Raw genomic sequence first — 23,557 nt, forward strand, 5'->3', positions numbered from 1 at the left:
ATTTTCTTTGTATTTTGCTTCTGTGAAATTATTTTAGTCATACTAGACTTTGTCATGAAGTATGGAGGTGGCCACAATTAGAATATTAGAATATTTTATTAATATGTTTACAGTTCAACATTGACAGCCTAGAGTTTATTTTCAGACCTGTTAAAAATGTAGAAATGCACTTAAAACACGCAAAGCTATATGTCTTAGTAGCCTATTTTAACTATTAACGTTACTTTATTTGTAGACAGCACAATACTGTTATAGTTTGAACTACAGTAAGCTATATTTCATATTCAGCACTGTATTACTCTAGTGTATTAGCATTTTACAGAGTACATTATTTTTAAAAATAATTTAATGAACTTTCATGCTCATGCCATTAACACTTAAATCAGAGCTAGCAAGAGTTAACGGAAAATTCATGTTTATTAAAACTCAGGTCTTATTTACATGATTTTGGCCATCATTTCAATCGGCAATGATAATAATTGATGGAGAAAACTACATAAATTAGAAGCAAGTTTTATGACATCATTAATACCCTATAATTCTCTGTTTGATTTTGTGTTGCGATGATCTCAGTATTTTACTTTCAATTTCTTTCTTTGTCATGAAAAATGGAGGCAGTGATAGAATATTAGGTTGAATGAATGGAGATTTGCATGCGCTTCACAGAAAATTAGAAACTGACAAATGCTACTAAATGGCATTTTGTGAATCTGTTTTGTTACAGAAGTTAAAGGGAGACATATGAAAGTTTTTTCTTAACAGTGGCAACTGTGACCACTGATGGACATCACATGATAATGGTACATTGATTCTGCCTTCATTTCCAACATTATCCAATACATCCTCATTAGGCAACCTTTTAACTAACCAACATTTTAAACAACAGCATACATACATTACATAAACATTATAATTATTCAAGCTGGACCATCATTATCCATTAGATTACATCAGCTACTGGTCATACCGGAACAAGTAAGTCTGTAGCAGCAAAACCTATGAGTGAGTCAAATTAAGCAAAAGCACATTATATTGCTTATGAATTCAAACTTTCTTTTGTAACTTTTTTTTGTGATTCTCCTTTTAAGTTAAAAGTTATATACCCCCACTTGATGACTAATAACTGACTAATTCACTAATTTTGTGCAACTATTCTTCATAAAATATATATAAAATATATATCTTTGGTATTATTATTTATCTATCTACTATTTACGAAGTAACTATTATTCTCAGCAGGCACATTGAAATAATCAGCAGAGATCTGAGTATGAATCAGTCAGCATAGCTATAATCAGAACAGGTCTTTGCAGACTTCTTGATATGAGGCAAAGGAGCTATCAATCAGCCTACATAGATAGGTATTCTCTTTAATCCAATCAGATGGCATAATCAAGCACAATGCCTGTGATTCCTGCCAGCCTCGTGAGATTTGTTCCAATTGAGCGGTCTGTCAGAGAGGCTTTGATTGCATTTGGAGCTCAGGCTGATTTCGTTGAGGCATAAAGTGATGTTTTCTATCTGCGCCCTTTGGAGATTTACACTGACAATAGCCCCCAGTTCTGTTTATGAAGAGTGAGTGAAAATTTGCTTATTTCAAAAGGCCCTGGTTTTCAAGTGCCCGTGTTTATTTATTGTTCATCTCCATTGCTACTCTCTTCCCACTACCCACCTAGAGTATGATCCATAATTGACCTTATGAATGAGAGATGTGTTTTTTTTATATAAAATGCTATTCTTGTGTTTGCAGTGAGTAAAAGTTAGATAACCATCAAACAATCATCACAGTGAATCCAGTATCCATGTTTCATCATCCTGTTTGCTTTAGCTCTCCCCATCATGCTTGTTCAGGTGATATCATAGTAGCAGTTTGGTGGGGAAAACCAAATCTTTTCACAACATGTGTTTGAGCACCAAGCCTGTTTTGAAACCCAGCTGTGAAAGGATTTTGGGAACAAAGCAGTGAGTGAACATTATTGACAGCCAGCAGGTTGCTCTGAGAGGTTACACTGACAACTAAGCAACACGAGCTAGGCCTTGGCCGACAATTTGTCCTCTCAATCTCAACCCCCGTACACACCCACACACACATTTGAAAAGTACAAAAACTTGCGGGGGCACATCACTTTGTGCATTTGAACACTGTAATTACTCATAATTCGTGACTGTGATACATTCATGTTGAGGTTGTATACATTCCATCTATCAAGTCTATTTTTAACTGTCATGTTTCCATGTTAACCAGTATTTTATAGAATCTTTGTGCATTTTATTTGTGCAATGTTAATGCCAAATTTCAACCTTACAAACGCTGTGCCGAACAAAAATGTTTAAAAGTCAGAATATTTGAAAACTGACAATTATTCATCGTAGAAACTGACATTCTCACATCCACATCATAAAATGTTTTTTTTTTTTTTTTTACATGATACCACAGAAGCAAAACCATCACTGTTTTGCAAAGAAAATGGTTAATATTTCCTTTATACTTAAAAGATTAGTTAAAATTTTGGTAAACATGTTTATATGGATTCCCAGAGCGAGTTGAGAATCATTGATATCCATCTCACATCTGAGCATTAGGAATGGAGCTGGAGTCACAATGTGGTTATCTTAGTTTAGCATACAGTAAAGACTGGAAATGGGGGAAAATATAATGCGCACATATGGCAATTATATTAATCCTCTCATCTCACTTTTGTTTTTTAAAAAAGCTGACCAATCTTCCCCCGTTTGGTTCTGGGTTTATTTGAAACTTTCTATTTTAATGAATTTACAATGTGAATACATGTTATGGCCTAAACCATTAATGTGTACCTTTAATGTGTAATAATAGATGGTACAAAGTTTCTAAAAATTGACAACTGATGACAGGAACTGGGTGACCCTAACCCATTGGCACAAGGAACATGCACATGAATATGACTGCTACTGTGGCATGATGATGAAGATACATGGAGTGATTCAAGGCTGTGGGGGGGGATAAGGGAGCACATACACACACACACACACACAGATAAACAGGTTGTGTGAGGCTGATACTGTACCTTGATTGCCTTCAGCGTAGGAGATGGTGGTGACGGTGGTGGTGGTGGTGGTGGCTGTGGTGGGTATAGGGGTAGTGGTGGGAGCATCTGGATGAAAGGACAAATACATGACAAACACAGGGGGGAAACAAATGAGTATAAAAGCCATGAAGATAAAGTAAAGTTGCTGTGAAGTGATGGTATCGCTGTCTGATATATGACCAACAGCTCATTGTGTGTCACTATGTGTGTGTGAGTTAAATGTCTGCTGTAGACTTTTTGATGAATTAGCAATTGCAGTCCATTAAATACTGTACACACCCCGATGAGACTGCAACACATCAGCTGGTCTCACACAGACTGAACTGATCAGAGATCTTGTTGGGGACCCTTTAATCTCTTTTATGTCTACTCACAGGCTACACACTATGACATGAAATACTGACAATGCTAGGGAGCACATGGCTGTTAGAAATGATTAACTGTCTAATGAGTAACACATGCTGGTGCTGTACTTATGCTGTCACTGTTATGTAGAGAGCTATCCTGAAAAATAAATGTGCCTGTGCATTCTATAATATCTCCAAGGAGAAATTGGTGAGGATACAAAAAAGGCTAAGTTTGATGTATAAACTCAAACTGATAACACAATAAATGGCAGCGCACAAAAACAGGAGGAAGGAAATAATATACACACAAAGAAAATAAAACAAATAAATGAACAGCATCAGGCAGGGTTGTTGGGTACACAGACTTTGACCAGAGACCATTTTCCCTCCCACAGTTTTCCCTTTTTACTTCATTAGCCGGGTTAGACTCCCCACCCTGACAATGACCAGGGGGAAATATCAAAAGTGACATTTTCCCTGTTGAAGTGGCAGGGCTGCACTGATATGAAGCCACTGGCAGTGCTGCTTGGTTAGAGACCTCCCATGCTTCTCTAATTGCCCAGGAATGGACTGAAAAACCTGTTGGGGTTATTAAAAGGTGCTGAAAAAATAAGTAATTTGTGGCTGTTGATAAAAGCGAAGGCTAGTTACACTTAATGAAATAAGGTGTTATGAGAAGGTGAAGAAAGGAAATGTGTAGTGACAGAAGGGGGGGGGGCAGCCAAGGAGACAGACGAGGTGCTGTTTTTAGCCTTTTATGCGATGGTACATGTTAGGACTTTGCATCAGCCATGTTTCAGTTTTACTGGACACACAAAGGTGGTTAGAAAACAGAACAAGCTGCAGCTCTAACACTTATTTCTTTCAGGTGGCACAGGTGACAAAATGTAGCCGCTATTACTTCCCTTGCACGTAGACCATGTCAACATTTGCAGTACTAAACTGCTGTTGCTGTTTTCTTGTCTCAGTTTTGATTCACTACATAGAGCCATGTAGGAAATCGCACACCTATTCTAATGAGGTGCTGGCTCGCAGGTACACATCAAAGAAAAGAGAAGAAAGCCACACACTCACTCTCAGATTCAGTCTTTTTTTTTTTTTCAATTTTATGCCTCAACATGTCACCTTCTTGACGAAGAAGATGTGTTAGTGTTGACTTTTTTAGCATTCTGCATCTGCCATTGAATCGTATTGGCTGGGTTTTGTTTCAGGTACTTAGCATGAAGTACACTGTTGAAATGTCACATGAATTTTAATGCATTTTTTTTGCACAAGGAGTTTCTAACTGATTCTAAATAGCAGCTACATTTTTCCAATCACAAATACTAACTGGATCAAACCATAGTAGACAGGAATCTAGTAATATAAAAAAGATTAACTATGGGGCTGGTAATGATCTATGTGTTTGTAATGGTATCGTTAATCCTACAAACATATATTGTCTGTGCGGCCTATAGCTCATTTTTAATAGTTTATCAAATTTGCAACTGAAAAAGTCTCAAACAAATACACAAATTCTGTTTGAGCAACATTTCCTAAAGACCACATGCTTTAGAAAATTACTTTTTAAAAAGTAAACTACATATTTGCGTCCTGTTTTCGTATTCTTAATTGTTGGTTGCTTTTAGGAGTTTTATGTACTTCATATTATTTAGAAAAGGCCTGAATTCTATGATTAACATTTATTGAACAAGCAGCACAACGTGGGTACTAAAATCTGTACAGTTTTCACAAAAAACTGTATTAAAAGGGAGTAGCACCATGAATACCTTTTTATGTTAACAGTCATAAGTCACCTTTATTGTCATTGTATTGCTGAATGTACACCAGTTATTCTTTATGTTTCAAGCGAAGGAATTCTTACTTTGAAATCACTGCAAATTAAATCCCAAAGTTACATTTAAGAGATAATAAAAGTTCCCGCTGCTTGTAATGTCTTCCCTAAGGGTACAGAAGTTGTCTGTCACATAAAAGTAAGGTAGATGTTGTTCAAAGTTTCTGCACAAATCTTTTCACAGTTGTTAGTTTAGAAAATCATCTATTTTCTGGACTTAAAGAAAAGTGTATCAAGTAATTAAAATACAAGGCAGACAGGGCCATGTGGCCCCTCAGAACGCAGCCTGAGGCAAATTTAAAAATGCAAATTAAGGCCTTCAGGTGATCTGGATCAGTATTCAAACTGTGCTGACGTACGATATGTTTTTAATCTATCAACGATTCCATTCTTTTAAAGACAACCTTGACAATACAAACGGCTGTACAGACCAATGCGCAGACAAAGGTGGGGAGAAATGATCCATTGGGAAGTCAGCTGGTAGATGAATCTTGAGCTGATGAGTTTCACACATGCTTGAGAGCCACAAAACTCCAGCTCGGGGGTGGTACTGCCTAATTGGTTTTATCTCATCATGAACTGTGAGAGTCCAGCAGATGTTTGGGATCATCAGTGTCAACAACTCATTAAAAACATATCTGTTAAAAATATTTCAAAATAAAGATTAAAAGAAAGACTGGTGTGATTGTCTGAATGTACACTATGTTTCCCTTTTTTGTGGCTAGCTGGTGCAATGTATCAAAGAACACTGGAGCTCATTGACTTTCAAATGTGACAGGCAGAAAGTGTTTTCCTCCCGCTGAGTCACCGGGCCTTGTTTACTGATGAGGCTTATGAATCAGTGTTTCTGGTCTGAACGAATGGAGCAGGCTCGTAGGAAGCTGCGAGACACAGCCTGACAGGAATCATTCCTGTTAAAGCCGGTGAGTTAAAGAACTCCACGTGAGCACCGGATGAGACACCCTGCATTTGCACAGTGCCAGTAATCACACCACACAATATGAAATCTGAAATAAACTAGCTCCAGCACAGAATAATTGATGATACATGCGAAAAATGTATAACTTGTAATAAATAATGTTTTTAAAACCTATTAACCGACAATACTTTATTCTAAGATGCACCCCTTAATGACAATGACTTAATTATCATTAAGTGAAACATAATGGTTAAGCAGTGGACAAAGGGTACTCAGGCATTATATATGTATAGTGTAATGTAGTACAACAAAGGATAGTGCAGTATTGCAATCCATCCAATATCCATTCTTGGTGGATGTGTACTACAGGCCTCAAGTTTCCACATCACACTTAAAATTGATTTAAGGTGAACACAAACAAACTTCCTCCCTTCAGCAGATGAATGTGAAAACAAACTCTGCACATACACCACTCTAGATGGTTGTCAAAAAGAAAAAAAAAATTGATAGAGTAACAATTTGTTGGAACTAACAGAGTAAAGCATATTGTAAACTAATTTATTCTGCTGTACCCAGTCCTTTAAAATATGCCATTTCAAAAGTAGCTTAAACACTAAATGCTAAAACACTAACATGTATTTAATCTGGTATGTATGAATGCTTGCAGTTAGACCTCTGGAAAGTTTAAACAGTAAGGTGGCTTCAGGTTTTCTGTACTACTAACAGAAACTGTTGGATTAGCACTTTAAGAGAGCTAGAACACTATGTGGATAGAGTCTATCAAATTGTGATGACACGGTAATGTCAGAAAGATTTAGGTTTAATGGTAGAAGCTGTGGAAATCCCAAAGTCTTTAACAATCCTAATTTAATCTTGTGACAGACATGCCTTTTTGCACTTTATAGATATCTGAGCTACACCTTTCCTCCTTTACTTATAACATATTGTATATTTGAGTGACAGGTGTCGAAATTTGGATTGAGGTATTGCTTGTAGCTTAATATTGCCACAGAGTTTTTTGATACTACAACTGGGAGGCATCAAAGGTTGGACATTTTCACATCTAACACACTGGCAGAAATTGACATAATATGCAGTTTATTAACATTACACCGCTTGTGTAATATTGTGACCTCCCCTTTTTGCTTTAGTGGTTCCCTGCTTTATACCATTTTCTGACCTGCTGCACTGTGTAACTCTATTAGTGATTTGTCGTTTTGTCATAATATCCATTTAGTGCCTCTACCTATATTTTATTCTTTCCAAGTTTTCTTCCATTTTGTATGTGTTTTTCTGTGTACGTTTTTGGCCTCATCAGGTGTCCTTGTTCCTTGTATAATGCGAACCAGTGAAGCTCTGACACGCTCACTGTGGTTAAGGGCTTTACATATAAACTTGACATAGACTCAAAGTGACATTTGTGTATTCAAATAGGTAAAACAGCATAAAATATTGGCCTATTGTGTGTCTTTTAACGCTTGCTTTTGATTTTCTTCACAGACAAGTTACAAAATACCTAAACAAAAAAAAAAAAAAGAACAAAAGAACACGTCCTTCAAATACTCCAATTATGATTCTTTATTGGCTACCTGGTTTGAATGAATTTTGATCTATTGGTTTCTTTCAAAGTAAGTTGCGTTTGGGCCTCATGTACATCTCAGAACTTTTAAAGGGCGGCCTGATTACAAAGATTACAGGTGACCATGATTTCAGTTTTGGAGCAATCTACAGTAATCACATGAATGTTGGGTTCTTAGGTTACAGCAAGTGCCCAAATTTAACACTGTAAGGTCATACATTGATTTACAGTGGGAAATATCAGCTGCATAATTTAAGTGTTTAAAATGTCTTCTTAAGAGACAGAAAGGATTCAAAGATTCAAAATATAAACCCCTTGCAAATTTGTTTTGGAAGTGACGTTACTTTTCCTCCTCATAATATTTTACACCAGCTATTTCACTTACACTCAAGTGCAATTTCAGCATACTATGAGTGCTTGCAGCTTCAATAGTATGTTTTGGTACACTTTGCACTTCACTTTGGATGCCACTTAAAGAGCTAACAGTGACTTGCAACAGTGGCTGTTGGAGAAACTCCCATGTGCTTCAAGGGAGAAGGAGTGTAAAGTAAGTAAGAAGCCGAATGAGAGCAACAGGGTCACTAAACATGCTGCTAGTGTGCAATAAAGGCCAGTGCTGGTAAAGGAGCAGGGAGGAAGAGAATACAGTTATTGGGTGAGCAGCAGCCCGTTAACAACATAAAACCCCTCGGTGCTGGGTCTCACTTGACTGCAGGAGGAAAACCCTCATGGTTGTGTTTTCTTACCCTGTGAAGTAAGAGCGCCAGTGAGAGCTAGAGCAGTACAGCCTGCATTCTTTTCCCTTTTAACATTGTTAGTGTCAGCCAGTCTCACGGTGCTCTCCATCACTTAGGGTCACAATACTCAGGAATCAGATGTATTAGAGGGGATGCTGCCCATGGCTGCATTTGTTCTGGCTGTCAAGCAGGGGGAGTGTTGGGGGTGGAGGCGCGATGCGGACTTTATCATTGAATTACACAGTTCTAACGTACTTTAAAAAAACTTTTTAAAAAAAACAACAAAACAACATCATATAAGAGGTGTGGCAAACTTTTGAGGTATTGTGGTGCATTAAATCTAAACATAGTACATTATTTTAGACTGTCCACTTCTTTTATACACTCTATGGTCTACATATAATCTTCTGTTTAGGTAAATGGTTGACTACAACGGTGCATGCATGGTGGTGGTAGTGTATGAGCGGGAGGAGGGGGGCTGCCTGTGTGTACGTGGTGGTGGCAGGGGGTCTGGAAAATAATGTGAGAATCAGCTTCTGACAGCATCCTGTCTTCCCATTAGCAAGGCGAAGGTTCGGCATGATTTGCTGTTGAATTACAGTGGACATTAGTAGTGTGGGGGCCACAGACACATCAAAGTCATCAAAAGACTAGCTCTAAAAGGATGGAGGCCTTCTGTGGTTTTAATGGTGGCTTTTTTTCTTTTTTTTTTTGGTGTAAGGCTTTTAGTTGCCCGTGTGTTACATTACCGTGTTTATCTTTGTCTTTCTCTCACCGTTTGGGGGGGTTGTGTGGGTGGATGAGAGCGGGGCGACTTGCAGCCCTCACCAAGGGGTTTTGTTGTTTAGGCCCGGGGAGACCGAGACCTACAAAAAGCCTGCTTGAATTACCAGAAAATTCACACGAAGTTGTGCTTAATGGATCGCACAAATGTGAACAACAACATGGTTGCTCTCATTGGCGTTTATTTTTATGCATGCAGTAGTTGATGCAATTACAAACACATTTGCATGCACAGACACACACCTTTACCATACTAATATTCAAATCTTATCTTATCTATTAATAATTCCCATAATAATTACTCCAAACTTAAATATCAATTCTCATTTTAATACTCTGCCCTAAATCCTAAATCTAGATCTTAAAAATCCAAAACTATCTATAAAATTGAAACTGTCAAAAATCTTTTACCGTAGCTTAGAACTAAGAACGAAATGTTAACCTGATTTTTACAATGATGGAACCAGAAGAATATACACACAGAGAGACTGACAATGCACTTAGTTAGTATAGATTAACAACTGTAATATAGCAGGTGGCAGTAAGCGGTTTCCTGATCTTTAGTGGTGCCTCTGTTGTTTTATTGCACTCATCATTAACACAGCAGCTTGCTCTGCTGTAAATAACATCCATTCAGCTGGTGTCCGTCAGGCATAGAGACCCCCCCCTCCACATAAAAAAAGAAGCATTTTCGCTCTGCTAATTCCCTCTGACAATAGCAGCCAAATAATTTCTCTGCGGGCTCAGGGTCTACCAAAAGTGATAGCAAAGTAATTTTGGCCAGGGAAAATGAGCACATTAGCGTGTAATGCCCTGCTCAGGGAGAAAATGTTATTGGTATCAACAGTACAAAAGCATGTTAAGATAACGCGTATGAGGATGAGAGAACAACATAGAGAAAGAGAGGAGGATGCTACATCAACAGGAAGCCAAAGAAATCTGGCAGAAGTAGGTGGATACAGTCAACAGAACATACACAACACACTCAATCCCTAGGTAAGTCTTGGCTGTGGTGCTTCATGCAATTAAAAAACAAAAATGGTTTGCACTATGCTGAATGACAGTGGTTAGCATTCAATTTTTTGAGTGTGAGTTTTTCCTTATCTGGATGGAGGGTGTGGTATGCTGTACAGGTTGCAAAGCCCTTTGAGGTAAATTTATGATTTGTAAGTTTGGGCTTTATAAATAAAATTGACGTGACTTGACTTACATCAGCATGTAATAAAATTATTATGTGGTCTATGGATCCCTATATTAAAAATTAAACCCAGTGAGTCAGTGGAGCTGATATAATCAGGTTTACATTTAGAACTAAACCACAATTTTGCAGTCTCGCCAACTACCTTTACCTTATGGAAATAGCTGGCATGTGCTCTATTGGCTGGTAGCAGGAATTTGAGAAATGCTGTGATCCCCCATCCACCCCCTCCCCCCGCACTGAAATGTTTGACAAGCACAAACACAAAAATAATGTGACACTTGCTGATTATTTTAAATACTTTTTAAAGTATTGTTTAATAAACTGTCCAATTATATTTTCTCAAAATCTGATTTTCCTACCTGATATTCTAAACGTTATTTCAAGGCCCTCATCACACTACCGTAACATGACTCAGACACTTAATCCCTCTACTATTTTTTTAAATCATTTTTGCCCTAAAAGTAAAAGAGTGAGTCTTCAGAATTCAAGTACAATGTGTATGTAAATACACAATGTAAACTCCTCCTCAGGTCATTAAAATAACCAAACAATACTAACAGAAAAAAACAATACTGAGGACATGACCTTGTTGTCTTCTTTGGTGGCGAAAATAGCATTGCTTAAAAGACAACTAAAGGAGCTTCTTTGGTGTGGGTGCATTGTTACAGGCACTGGAAAGAAGATAATAATGAGTTTGCAGGCTTATCTGCCTGCCTTATCTCGCCTGCATTTTTTCCCATTGTGTCAGTCTTAATGTGGCCTCAGGACCCCATTTATCTTGATACAGGTACAGGGCAGAAAGCGCATTCAAGTGAACAAAGTGGACAGGGTGAAGTGACAAGCTTTTGGTATTAGCCATATCCACAGTGCCATTGGAAACAGGGAAGGATAAAGAGTATACTGTACCTGCATTAAAACAAAGCTCTTATTTAAAAGTCAGTCTGCATACTTTGGATTATGCTAATCAACACAGTTTTCACTATGCTTTAGGTGCTAGCAATGAGCACCAGGGCCAACAACTCACCACCCTTGTAAATATCACCAGCCTACCTATAAATTATTTGAAAAATACTTACTCATTCTAAAAAATGTAAACTCATGATCACTGATTTAAACTTTTACACCAGAGACAATAAGGGGAACAGTTTAAAGATTTTTTAAAACATTAGAATAACTAAGATATGTATTGTGTAAAAGGAAGCAAGCTAAACATTAGAAGTTTTGTATCTGATAGTGTCTTATGCTTAAGAATGCAAGTTACTATACCCAATATAGAAAAGTACTGACAAAAACGAATGAGAAAGAAAGAAAAGCAGATATAGAGATACAAGTAGAAAGATAATAAAGTGCTGAAGGGTCAGTCGTAAATTATACTTCTGCGTCGAATCGACGTTGTAGGCTACGGGGCTACGCAGAGGCCACGCAGAGGCCACGCCGTCGCCTGATGTGCACCTCCTCAAAAATGTAACTACACGTCGAGTCGACGCGGACCGTAAGCTCTGTGATTGGTCGGCTGGGTAGCCTCGCAATGCCTCCGAGCCGACCGGAAGTACCCAGCGCTTTGAAGTAACTTTTACTAGCGACCAAAACGGCGGCTGTAACACAGTGAATCAATATATTTGACCGTCGCAACCCGAGCGAAATGACTCGTTTCGCTATCAGAATGTGATCCATTCGCTCGGTAACATTTGAAAAGGCTACACCAGCCGCACGTTTACAATTTTACCCCCATTTACGTTAGCGGAGGGTTAAACCGGAAGTTAGCCTGCTCGGCCGGCAACAGTCAACACAGTGGAGGTTGTAGCACAACTGCCGACTAAGGTTTGAGGGTTTAATTGCAGAAATACGGGCACACCTATGCACAAGTATAAATGCATGGCTACGTGTGTAGCCTACGGCGTAGGTACGCACGTAGACCCTACGCAGGAGTATAAATGGGCCTTTAGACCTGCATACCATAGACGTAGAGGATGTAGTCGTCGAAAGACTCCCCCACTGAGTTGGAGGCCACACAGCGGTAGGTTCCATTGTAAGACTTGTTGAGGTTTTCGATGTAAAGATCACCGCCGGTGATGACAGCATGGGATGGCACATCATCATCCACCTTCACCCAGTTCACCCGCTGTGGCCTGAAATGAAAACACCAGAGCATCAGTCAGAAAAACAGTCATAGAATGTAAGTGTTCAAGACTGTGATAATCAACTTATTCTAACAAGCGGAAATGTTTGCCTGAGACTGGCAAAAGAGGGAAGGTCAGTGGGTCACCAAAAACTTTAGGATTCATATTCATATTCTTATAGCCTTTACTATGATGACCCCCCCATTGTAGCAAGCACTGCAGCAGGCAAAAGAGTTCTCTACATAACACTTGAGAACTTTTCCCACATTAATCTGACCATAAGCTAGACAAATTTACCTCATTTTTTAAATTAATTTTCTAGAAATTGTTTGTCAGAAAAATAGGCTAATCAAAAATAGCTAAGTCCTGAAAAAGACATATTAAAATGACATTTGTATAGCTAAAAGCAACAATAACTGTGAAGCAGCTTTGTCTTCAAATTGCTGGCTTTCCACACTTGTAAACTTAGGAGTTTTGCTGTGTAGGTGGGATCCTACCAAGCGTCTGTATTTGTTCTCTTTTCTACCTTGACTGAGGTTTATAACAGGGTGACAGATTCCATTTTTATGACAATGAGCTCAGAGCCACTGAGGGTGAAGAGAAAAGAAAAGACAAAACACCTCTATTTTGCTACTGAAACTTCCAATGGCCACTGCCAGCTACTGTTATTTCCCCTGAGTGTGTGCTGATGGTCTCTCTTGTTGCATTTTGTTGTGGTGTTTTAACTTGTTTCCCTCCATTTGAAAACATTTGGTGTGGAGGGAGCAAGCAAATGGGAGAGGGGGAAAAAAGCTGAGGTGAAAAATCCAGGAAAAGAAAATATGAAATAGCAGTTGGAGCTCAATAGCATAAACAAACAAACAAACCACAAGTGCATTTAATCGCTGTGGTAGACGGCTTGAAAGGGAGAGGGTTGTGTCTTTTACATGTGCTCTCTAGTGGAAATTAAATGAAAATAAATAATAAATATATACTGTAAATATAAGTCTTAACATAAGATAATTTGGAGTGAGAGATATGACCTAGAAAGTTCAGTTTTCTACGGGTGGATGGTATGTTGTGTGAAGGAAAAAGTGAATCCATAGAAAGAAGATAGACAGAGATAGACGAAAGAGGCAAGATGGGGCTGCAAGGAGAGAGGAAGGGCAGGCGTGTTGAATACAAATGGCTGCCTGCAGCCGCGGCCCCCTGTGCTATCTGCTGGTAATGACTGCACAACTCTCAGCAGCTCTAATGAAAATGACTTCCAATTCCCGGCTCACTGTATTGATTGTGTTTTCATCTTAATAAAATGAATACAGGTAGTGAGCTTGTCTCTATGCCACGTATGAAAACTGTGGGGGGCTGGTGGGGAGCATCAGTCTGAAGTACACTATAGTGTTTTGTCCTGTGTGTGTCTGTGTGTGTATTTGTGTGTTCTTGTACTTCTACACTTCAGAGAATCACACAAAGTTTTACAGGTTTTTTTTCTTCCGGAAAGTGAGGACAGTTTAGTGATGCTAGCTCTGACTTAGAGTAGCAGTTAGATTTGGGTCAAATTAAAGGACAAGTCAAGCCAGTTTTGCTAACCCATGATTCCCTGCATACGCAAAGATCAGCACAGGGACTGACCTCATGCAAGACCTGTGACTGCACATATAATGAAATGGGCTCAGAGCTGGCTGCATAGGCAAATGCTATGGGGCTTGTAGGGGCACACAAGCCCAAATACTTCACACGACATCTTGATGCAGGATAATAATTAACTGTTTATGTCTGTCATTTGTGACTATAGTAGGATATAACATTAGTCAGGAGTGACAGACACAAATAGCTAACTCTGTTGGGGACAAATGGAAAGCTTGTTATTTAGCTCTATTTTGGGTTACCATTAAAATTTATTGCAACTGTTGTGTATCCAAGCTCATTACAGCTGTCTTCCTCTGCAAAAAAGCAAACTACAAATGTTTCAGAGCAACGTTTCAAGCCTTTCAGATGTCTTTTTAATGGTAAGCCTAATACTTGTCAATGACTGGCACATTTGAATAGACTTGCAAAAAAAAACAACAACAAAAAAACAAAGACAAAAAGATGCCACACCCATGAGTTGGTCACATCACTCATTTCTGATGTAATATTCATAATTCCAGCTTCATCTTATGATTATTTTGTTCTGTTCAAATTTGAACTGCCTTGTCAACAAACTAATATGATTGATATTAACAGCACCAACTGTATTGATTTTTGGATAGTTCTCTTGCCAGGAGCATAAAACCTTCACTCCTTCACTCACCCCTGAGTGAAATGGCTTCATTTGCACACCATTACATGTCATTTCACAAAGGCCTGTCATCTAAAAAAAACAATACCTTGGTTTAAAGATAATACATGTGGAATAAAAGCTTAATGAATGGCAAAGCTTTCTGCTGCAAAGACCAGACATTTCAAAGAACTGATTAAGCCTGGAAAAGTGGTGTTTTTGACATTGGGGCAAAAATGACTTTGGGTCTGTTCTTGTAACTCAACTCTGTGTAATATTTTAACTCTAATCACAAAATTGACTCCATCTGTGCACATCCAGTGTCATGAGTCCATCAACATACTCCCTCAGTCTCACACATTTACCTTCAGAAGATTAGCGCTTATCACTAAAAACACCCTGCCTATTCAGCCATCTTCCAGCTAAAATTCTTCTTGCTAGATATTAGAACCCGCTTCGCTCACTATCATTAATGCCTCTCTCTGCTCTGTCCTCCGCCTTTAAAGGAGTGCTAATTAAACACCTGCTGAAAATATCACACTGTAATTCTGATGTGTTTCATAATTACAGGCTAGTTTCAAATTTCCCCTTTGAAAGTCCTGAAAAAGAAAATAGCAGCCATTCAGTTAAGAGATAATGTATCCAGCAATGGTCAGTTTGAAATGTCTGGCCTTGGGTCTTTAGGCAACGTTAAGTGGTTTAGTCAAAGTTCTCCTCTCTGCCATACGTGCTTGTGTCAAGACAACCCTCTTATCCATGAGCTCTACTCCCAACTCTCTGATCTCCGCTCCCATCTAGAAGACTGGTTCTAGAGCCAGTGATTAGTACAACCACATCTCAGGCCTGTCAACATCACATACGAACTTCAGATTCTTCTCCCAAAGTAACATTTCACATTCCTAGAGCCAACTTTCATTGCTAATTCTATACATCCAAAGGCATTTATTAAGAATTTACACCGGGTTTTACACTGCCTGGGGGCTTTGCGCTTATTAGTTTTCTTATTATGTTGAAACGGAATACCGGTGATCTCTTGTGGCACAGAGCAGCAACCAACCCACCATCGACTTGTGAAGGTGAGGAAATAAAAACAAATGCAGTGTGCGCAGAGAAAGTACTGACAAGCTGCTAATTCTGAGGACAGACGGTATAGACATCTACAGTATCTGAAACATGATGCATTATTAATACCATGTTGAATAAAACTACACAAAATAAGTGGTAACATTTTAACTTTGAATGTTTATTTTCAGTTGACAGCAGTTGAGCTTATTGGCAATCATATGGATATTATTGTTGATCTTACTGCAATATATCCACACAAGTTTCAGATTTATTACTGTAGAAAATGTACTACATCAATTGTTTATTCACAACAGAATATAGGCATGTGCAAGTGTCCAGAGGCACAGCTTCTGCAAATGGTCTTGTGAATCACCTATATGAGGTTTAATATTTTACATTTTGTCTTTTCTTATAGTCAGTTTCCCCCCACTGTTCTGTACTACATATCTATATTAATTTAATTTACCACTTTTTCCTTTCGCCCACACAATTGTATGTTTTAAAAAATGTATGAAGTTGATGTACTGCAAGTCTGCTTTGAAGGAGACCACACTTCTGAGGTTACAGCTGCATACTCTTCTCTAGATTGTACCCTGAAAAAGGTATCTATTGATATATATCCAAGAGGTGAAACATCTTCAAGTATCTTTAACCAAGTCGAGTTGCCCTTGATTTAAACTTCCTTGGAAGACAATGGGTAGTAAAACTTTAATGGTTTTCTATTATTTATGTCTGATTGCTGGAATTGTAATATGTTAATATTCGTTTATATTTGTATATGTTTATATTCTCATATAATGTAACTCAACAGTACTTGCTACTGCAAAAGTTCTTCTTAAATGCAAGGACAAAACAGTAAGACAGTTCCACACACTACTGCAACAAGACACTCACATTTACACACTAAGGAATTAAGTCTAGGTATTTGGATGAATACATAAATGTGCTGGTGCTTTCTCTGCCCATACCACATTTTTAATTAGTTAAATGTATGTGTGTGTGTGTGTCGTACTGAGGTTTGCCTTTGGCCTGACACGTCAGTTCCAGGTTCTCTCCTTCCCTGGTCAGACCCTGAGGAAATTCTACCACGATCTTCACCTCCGGTTTGTCTGAAAGAATGAGAGAGAAACAGAAAATTAGATGCGGGGACAACAAAACGATCATGGTATTATCTATCTTCAGTGTACATCTACTTTCCAAATCTATGTTCTTTCTGATTGATTCCTGTTTGCAGTCTTGCTTTTTGCAGCATACATAAACATGAAGGTACAAACTTTTGAAGCTCATTCCAGTTCTAAAAGTTATGTCCGTATGTATATAACAACTATGCATCATGACTCATGTTTAGTGGAAGCACTTCAAAAACTCTCCCAATATGTTTGCCTTGACACATTCTCAGAGGTGCTGCAGCAAACAGTAAGGATTCATGTCCAATCAGGACTGACGTAAAGCACTGCTGTTCAGGCAGAGCATGACATTGAGCTGATTGGCATCAGCTGATGTTTCTCCATAAGGCTACCAGCTGACTTGAAGCATCCAATGATACTCATAGAGGTGTATGGCACAGATATCAAAACCTGCCTACTCATATTATTACTCAGCTGATATATCAGCTGCAGTTTGCTGCTACAGCTCCATCCACTGTCCAGTTTTACTGCAACAGCCTTACTTGGTCTGCTTTTACCAGTCGCTTTTGGTGGCTAATAACGATTTTCTTCACACTGAATATACAGTAAACTGCTCACCATAATGACAGATTTAAAGAATAAACAAATCGATTAGTGCAGAAACAAGAACAACAACCTTGATCAGCACCAACATTGTTGGAGTGAAGGAGAAGATCATGTCAAGGTGATAGCTAGATAACTTGACTACTGCCTTAACCTCAACCCGCTCATCATTAGATCGTCCATCCATCAAGTCATTCTTCAGCAGTGCCAAAGCTTTTGGGAATGATAGATGTGGTTAAGTGTTTGGTCACAGGTAGCCTAGAGTATGTCCGAAGACATTACCTGATAAAGTTGCTGCACAAAACAGAAGAAACTGCTGAAGAGCTGAGGCAGCTGGAAAGAAAATGTAAGGAGGTTGTTTTGACAAATCAGTGGGGTGCTTTGACAGTTGATGCTGTTCTATTCTTTGCAAGCATGGAGGTTCTATTGTTTACATTCCGTTGACTGTTGCTGGTGTTATCAAAGCCATTTCTCATCTTGGTGTGAGAGATGATCCTTTATTCTGGACAGAAATGTTTTATTCAATCTATCATCTGGGTTGGGGACTGAATTCAATGTACACATACTGAAAGTAAGACTGAGACAAAACAAATGCAACAAAAGTCCTGCTCTGACTTTAAACATGGCTTATGCTTCAAAATAACAGGTACGTGTTTCCACCATAGACTGTATATAAAAATGGACGTAGCATCCGTGACGTCACCCATTGGTTTCTGAAGAGCCATTTTGAAGCTCAAAATTAGCGGAGCTGGCCGGCGCCATCTTGGTAGCGCGTCACCGTGCGTCACTCCCAGATAACCAAAAATGGGCAAAGAGGCGGGTCGTAGGTGGAGCTGAGGTGACGTGTTGCTGAAACCACTCCCGCCTAGTTCGACGTGACCGAGTTAGCTCATGCTAAGGAGCAAATGCTACATGCAAGTCTGCGGTGCTGTACGTTGGAGGTTGGAACCTGTGGCTGGTTGTTACCAGTTTACCAACATTACCAGCTACAGTCAAGGTAAGACACTGGAGAATATTAAAATAATCACATATCTGTTATTGACATTATACTTCACAAGGTTTTAAATGCTTTTTAATATATAAATGTGGTAACGTTATTTTGCAAGACTAAAGTTAGATTTTGTTGAGACCAACTATGAATCAGTTATTAATTATCTTAAGTTTACTTAACGTTACAGCTAAAACAAACAATTTCAAGCAAATCAATTTACATACCGTTGGTTACGAGAGGTTACGAGTCGTTTTTTTGGATGTCACCTCAGTATGTTACTTGTAATAAACGTAAGCTAGCGGTAGAGTCCTCAGTTACATGATGGAAGCTGTATATCTTGTAAAACGTTAGCCATGGCTGCTATCACGTTAATTAATTCCCCACACCGCTATTTTGAGTAACGTTGCTGCTGTCGGCAGGGCTGTGTGGGATTATTGTCTGGAATAGGACACTTGAGAGAGAAAGGTACTTTTTATATTTGTCACAAGTTGGGCATTTTAACATGGGGGTCAATGGAGATTGACTCCCTTCTGCAGCCAGCCTCAAGTGGCCACTTGATGAATTGCAGTTTCAGATACTTCCGCATTGGTATCGGAAGTGAGAGCCGGAGGTTGCCGCTTGATTTCCACACAATGAGTGTTGTTAACAATCACCCCTTTATCAAAAGCAGGATTTGATCTAAAATGATGGCCTACATTTTTGGCAATACATTAATAGCTTAATTAACCTGAAGACCACACATGAATGATTTCAGCACATAATGTTCTAGCCTGGTTACTCAAATAACAATTTGACTGCTGAGTCACAACGGTGTAATGAAAGTTTTCTGATTCTGGTGTAAATTATTCTTGTTCTTTTCCCTAATTTATAGCCTAAATGCACACCTTGGTACTTGCATTTGTCATCAGCCTTTAGACACAGGACTCGGGCCTGAGTTATGATTTCAAAGCCAGCAGAAAAGTTCCACACTGTTGTCCGACCTTCTCTGCAACAAACAACATGTTTGACCATCCATCTGTCTAAATCACACCCTGTCAGTGGCCGGCTCTCTGTCTTGGAGATGGACAGCAGATGGGCAAAAAGCCAAGTCTTCTGCTCAGTGGGTATGCCCGGGTTTAGACAGCAACCCTTTGGTTTTGTTTCCACTCCAGGCACTACATGGCGTCCTGCAACTTTTTCTTCACTCACGTCATCTGACCTTGTCATCTCGGATCCATAAACATGAAGGACGCCAGGCATCTGTAGGTTGTTTTGATAGCCTCAAGTAGTTATGGCTGAGCTTTCTTGTCTCTGCTTGATGGAAAAAACACATACCGCACTGCCACTGGATACTGCCACGTTAGTGAAAATGAAATAGTGTCTACTGTATGCAAGAGGGCCGTTATCATTATGCTAACTGAATTATTTGCTTTAGTGTGTGCCTCACCTCATAAGCACTCAAGAAGGCACTATCCATCTCTCTGCAGCAAGCTGACCTTAAGGGAAAAACAACCAGGCAACGGAGCAAAACAGCTTGCTTTGCTTATACACATGAAAATTACCAGCTTATAATTATGCTGCCCCCTGACAATGGCCTTTTTGTTGTCGATTCTTACTACACAATACACTTCATTCCACTCACAAATTGCCCACACAGTGAGTGATTAAATGTAAATCACCTCATCTATCTCAGTAATCAGTAAACAATCTTGCGTGTCACTGTGTAGTAACAGCAAAAGTATGCTTTATTACGGGTCCTGACGTTTATAATTTGCTTTGGAAGGAACAGATATGCAACTGGATTATCAGGTTTGTAGAAAAGACCATGTAATTAGTTACTAACTTTAGGTAAAATAGAGAATTAGCTTTTTATTAGATCTACCTCTTAGAATATGTGGAACATAAATACTGTCTAAGTGTTAAATGTTCCACCTGGACAATTTTGGCAGTAGGACAGATGTTGTCTGCTAACCCATGCTAGTTGAGATAGCCTCTGGGTGTTTAGCTTAATATATCGAGCGTTGTTAGCATGGCTAAGGCAAATGGGCAAAAGCTGAGCTGGAGGAGTCTTTGGCTCTTATTCACGTATTGTGAAATGGACAAAAACTGCACACGTCAAACATGCCATTTAATAAATAACCCATATGCAACAGCATCACACAAATAAGTATATTATTATTATATTGTGGATATATTAATATTTATGTTTTTAATTTTGTTTAAATTTTTGACCCTATGCCAACAGTGTAATGCTTACAATAAGTATGATGGCCAATTAGCCACTATTTATATTTCAAAATAAATAATGTAAATGTTTTTTCCCTGTGCTTTTCTTTTCCCTGCTGTACTGAAAATATTCCAAACCATGATCCACTGAACTGTGGATTCTGTTTGGATTACACCCCTAGTGTTCAATTAGTACACTTCCAATTTATTTATTACAATTAATTGCTGTATTTTTTAGTCAGTGCACATAGAAAGCAAATACCTCTGGAAATCAAGAACTGCTCCCTAGTATTTTACAGACACATAAAATAACAGAATTGAAATAATCACCTATCATTGTCTGAATAAGTTCCATACAAGCAGTCACATTCTTCAGTCAACACGGTCCAGATGTAATATTCAACTGTATAGCAGAGAGATCAAAGACAAGGTTGTGTGTAGGACTGGGAATGCCTGTTTGTTGCCCAGTACAGTATGCACAGAGCATGACAGCAGCAGCCCCTGCATGAAACAGTGTGAGGCACAGAGCCGGGTGGTCCATGTGAGCTCCCTGTTATCAGAGGCCAACAAAATGCCATGCTGCCTCTGTAGATGAGCTGATCTCCTCTTCTCGCTTTCCCAGGGAAAGGTCAGAGAGCTACAGAAGAGTTTTTATTTTTTTAATAAAACGCTAGGACATTCAAAAGGCCAAAGACATAAGGTTACAGAGGCATAAAATACAGAAATGTTCTCATTTTGCATCAATAAAAAGATCTAAAACTGCTAGAATTTTAATTCCTTGGCACATGGCTGGGGTAGTTAATTTAGTTTTTTCCCCCAATGTTATGGTAAGGCCTGTGGTCTAATATCTTTTATACATTTGACCTACTAAAATACCTTTCTGTGATGCCTAACAATTGTTCTCTGTTGTAATGTAAAGCAGTTATGGCAATAAAAACATGACTTCTGACCTCCACTAAGGGTTACATTTTGTTTCTTCTGTTTGTTTTGTGAAGAATTTTACTTGGATTATGTTTATCAGACAATAAATCTCATATTCAGTATTTTAATTTATTTATTCATTTATATATTCTTGGCAAATTTCACAAATTTTTTATGTTTTTTATTCCTTTTTGCATTTTACACACCTATAACATCATTTTTCATCAAATGTTTTTGTGTAGTCTACTTTTGATGTTTTACATCTGACATCTAATTTTTCTGTGTTTGTCTCTATGTTCTTTTCATTTCAGTGTTTCAGTATTAAGGTTGTACCCTGTTTCACTTTGAGTCCTATAAACTAAATTATTACATTAATTAGGATATCATTGCTGAACAGGTGCAAATGTAATATAATGAATTAAATACATTTTGGGTGCTGTAAGTAATCACAGCTGTGTGTTTTTGGAGCTATTTTCAGGGTAGACGACAACATGTGTCTGCAGTGGATGTCATGCTTCTTGGCTCCTTATGTAGACACAATGCCTTTTAAAACTTAAAAAAACTCAAATTGCACTGCTTTAACATATTTTTGGCCCCAAACAACAATGTTTTGAAAGATATCTTGCAATCTGAAGTCAACTGCAATCCCGTCATTTTCTGATGCTTCATACTGTAGTGATGACATCATGTGCCGAGATCAGTTCCCTCTGATGAAAGTGCAATGCACCAAAGTTTCAGTGGAGGGGAACTGTGGGAAATTGTTATTTAATTAGTGGAGATGGAACAGTATGTTTGACTGCAGTCCAATGTTCCGCTTTTATTCATCGTAACCTGTGCATAGAGATGAATTCACTTCAGTGACACTGCCATACATGTCATACACCAAAGTTTTAGTTCAGGGAAAAGTAGCAAATTTATGTCATTTAATTGGTGGGGAAAGGTTAAGCCAATGTGACACTTAAAAGATAAATAATCTTGCATGATCCAGGTTAAATATCCATGCTGACTTCTAATGTATTACTCAGCAGAAGTACTTACACTGCACCTCCAGGTATTTCTGTGCTTGAAAGTCCTTGACTGCAGGGTGGTCTACGATGCAAACCACAGGTTCACCATCATCCTCCTTACTAACTGTGAACGTCAGCCGGCTGGTTACTGTGTACATCTTGTCGTAGGTCAGCTCAACTCTAGGCTTGCCTAAGGGAAACATCAAAGACAAGCAGACTTAAACACAGCAATACAGGTGCATTTTGGATTTCAGTTAAAATATGAATGAACCTCACAGAGAAAGTCCATAAAATTCACATCGCTTACTGTAGGTATGGCAGAATACAGTTTTGCACTTTCTTAAGTAAAGAACAGAATTCCTTAGCAAGCATTACTATAAGCTTAAAGCTAAATAGCTTTTAACCAAACAACTGCTGACTCTCACAAAAACATTAAACCGGAATGTACAGATGAAGGAATTCAGGGGCTATTAGTTGGGTTGCCCACAATTTGATCCCTGGCTTTCCCCAGCCTGCATGTCAAAGTGTTGGGCAAGATACTGAACCCCAAATTTCTCCAGAAGTGGATGAATGTCCGGTTGGCACCTTGCATTGTAGTCTCTGCCATCAGTGTATGATTGGGGAGAATGTGACATGTAGTGTAAAGCGCTTTGAGTGGTCAGAAGACTACAAAGGCACTATACAAGTACAGTTATAGTAGCACAGTTATAACTGGGCCCAATATGACTTGGCAAAGGTATATTTTGTGTGTTTTGCTTAGCTTGCTGTAAACACAACCCAGACCCAAAATTTGGATACAGTATGTTCTCCT

The 23,557-nt window shown here is 38.6% G+C and overlaps 1 protein-coding gene across 6 annotated transcripts in view; it reads right to left on the bottom strand.

Annotated features, from left to right (window-relative positions):
• cadm1a (cell adhesion molecule 1a) overlaps window positions 1-23,557 on the bottom strand; it is a 391,315-nt gene that overhangs the window by 40,061 nt on the left and 327,697 nt on the right. For 4 of the 6 annotated variants that reach the window (XM_038708106.1, XM_038708107.1, XM_038708108.1 and 1 more), the window contains 4 exons: window positions 22,778-22,936; window positions 16,905-17,001; window positions 12,425-12,597; window positions 3,048-3,134 (listed from right to left, as the gene is read on the bottom strand). In XM_038708106.1, coding sequence (XP_038564034.1) covers window positions 3,048-3,134; window positions 12,425-12,597; window positions 16,905-17,001; window positions 22,778-22,936 — 516 coding nt within the window. Of the gene's footprint in view, window positions 1-1,222; window positions 1,936-3,047; window positions 3,135-12,424; window positions 12,598-16,904; window positions 17,002-22,777; window positions 22,937-23,557 lie in introns of those variants that run through there. The other 2 variants (XM_038708110.1, XM_038708109.1) reach the window with 2 other exon arrangements.

This window comes from Micropterus salmoides, unplaced genomic scaffold (genome assembly GCF_014851395.1).
Source record: "Micropterus salmoides isolate LMB-PRFRI ecotype aquatic unplaced genomic scaffold, ASM1485139v1 Ms_hic_scaffold_9, whole genome shotgun sequence".
NCBI classification, from domain to species: Eukaryota; Metazoa; Chordata; class Actinopteri; order Centrarchiformes; family Centrarchidae; genus Micropterus; species Micropterus salmoides.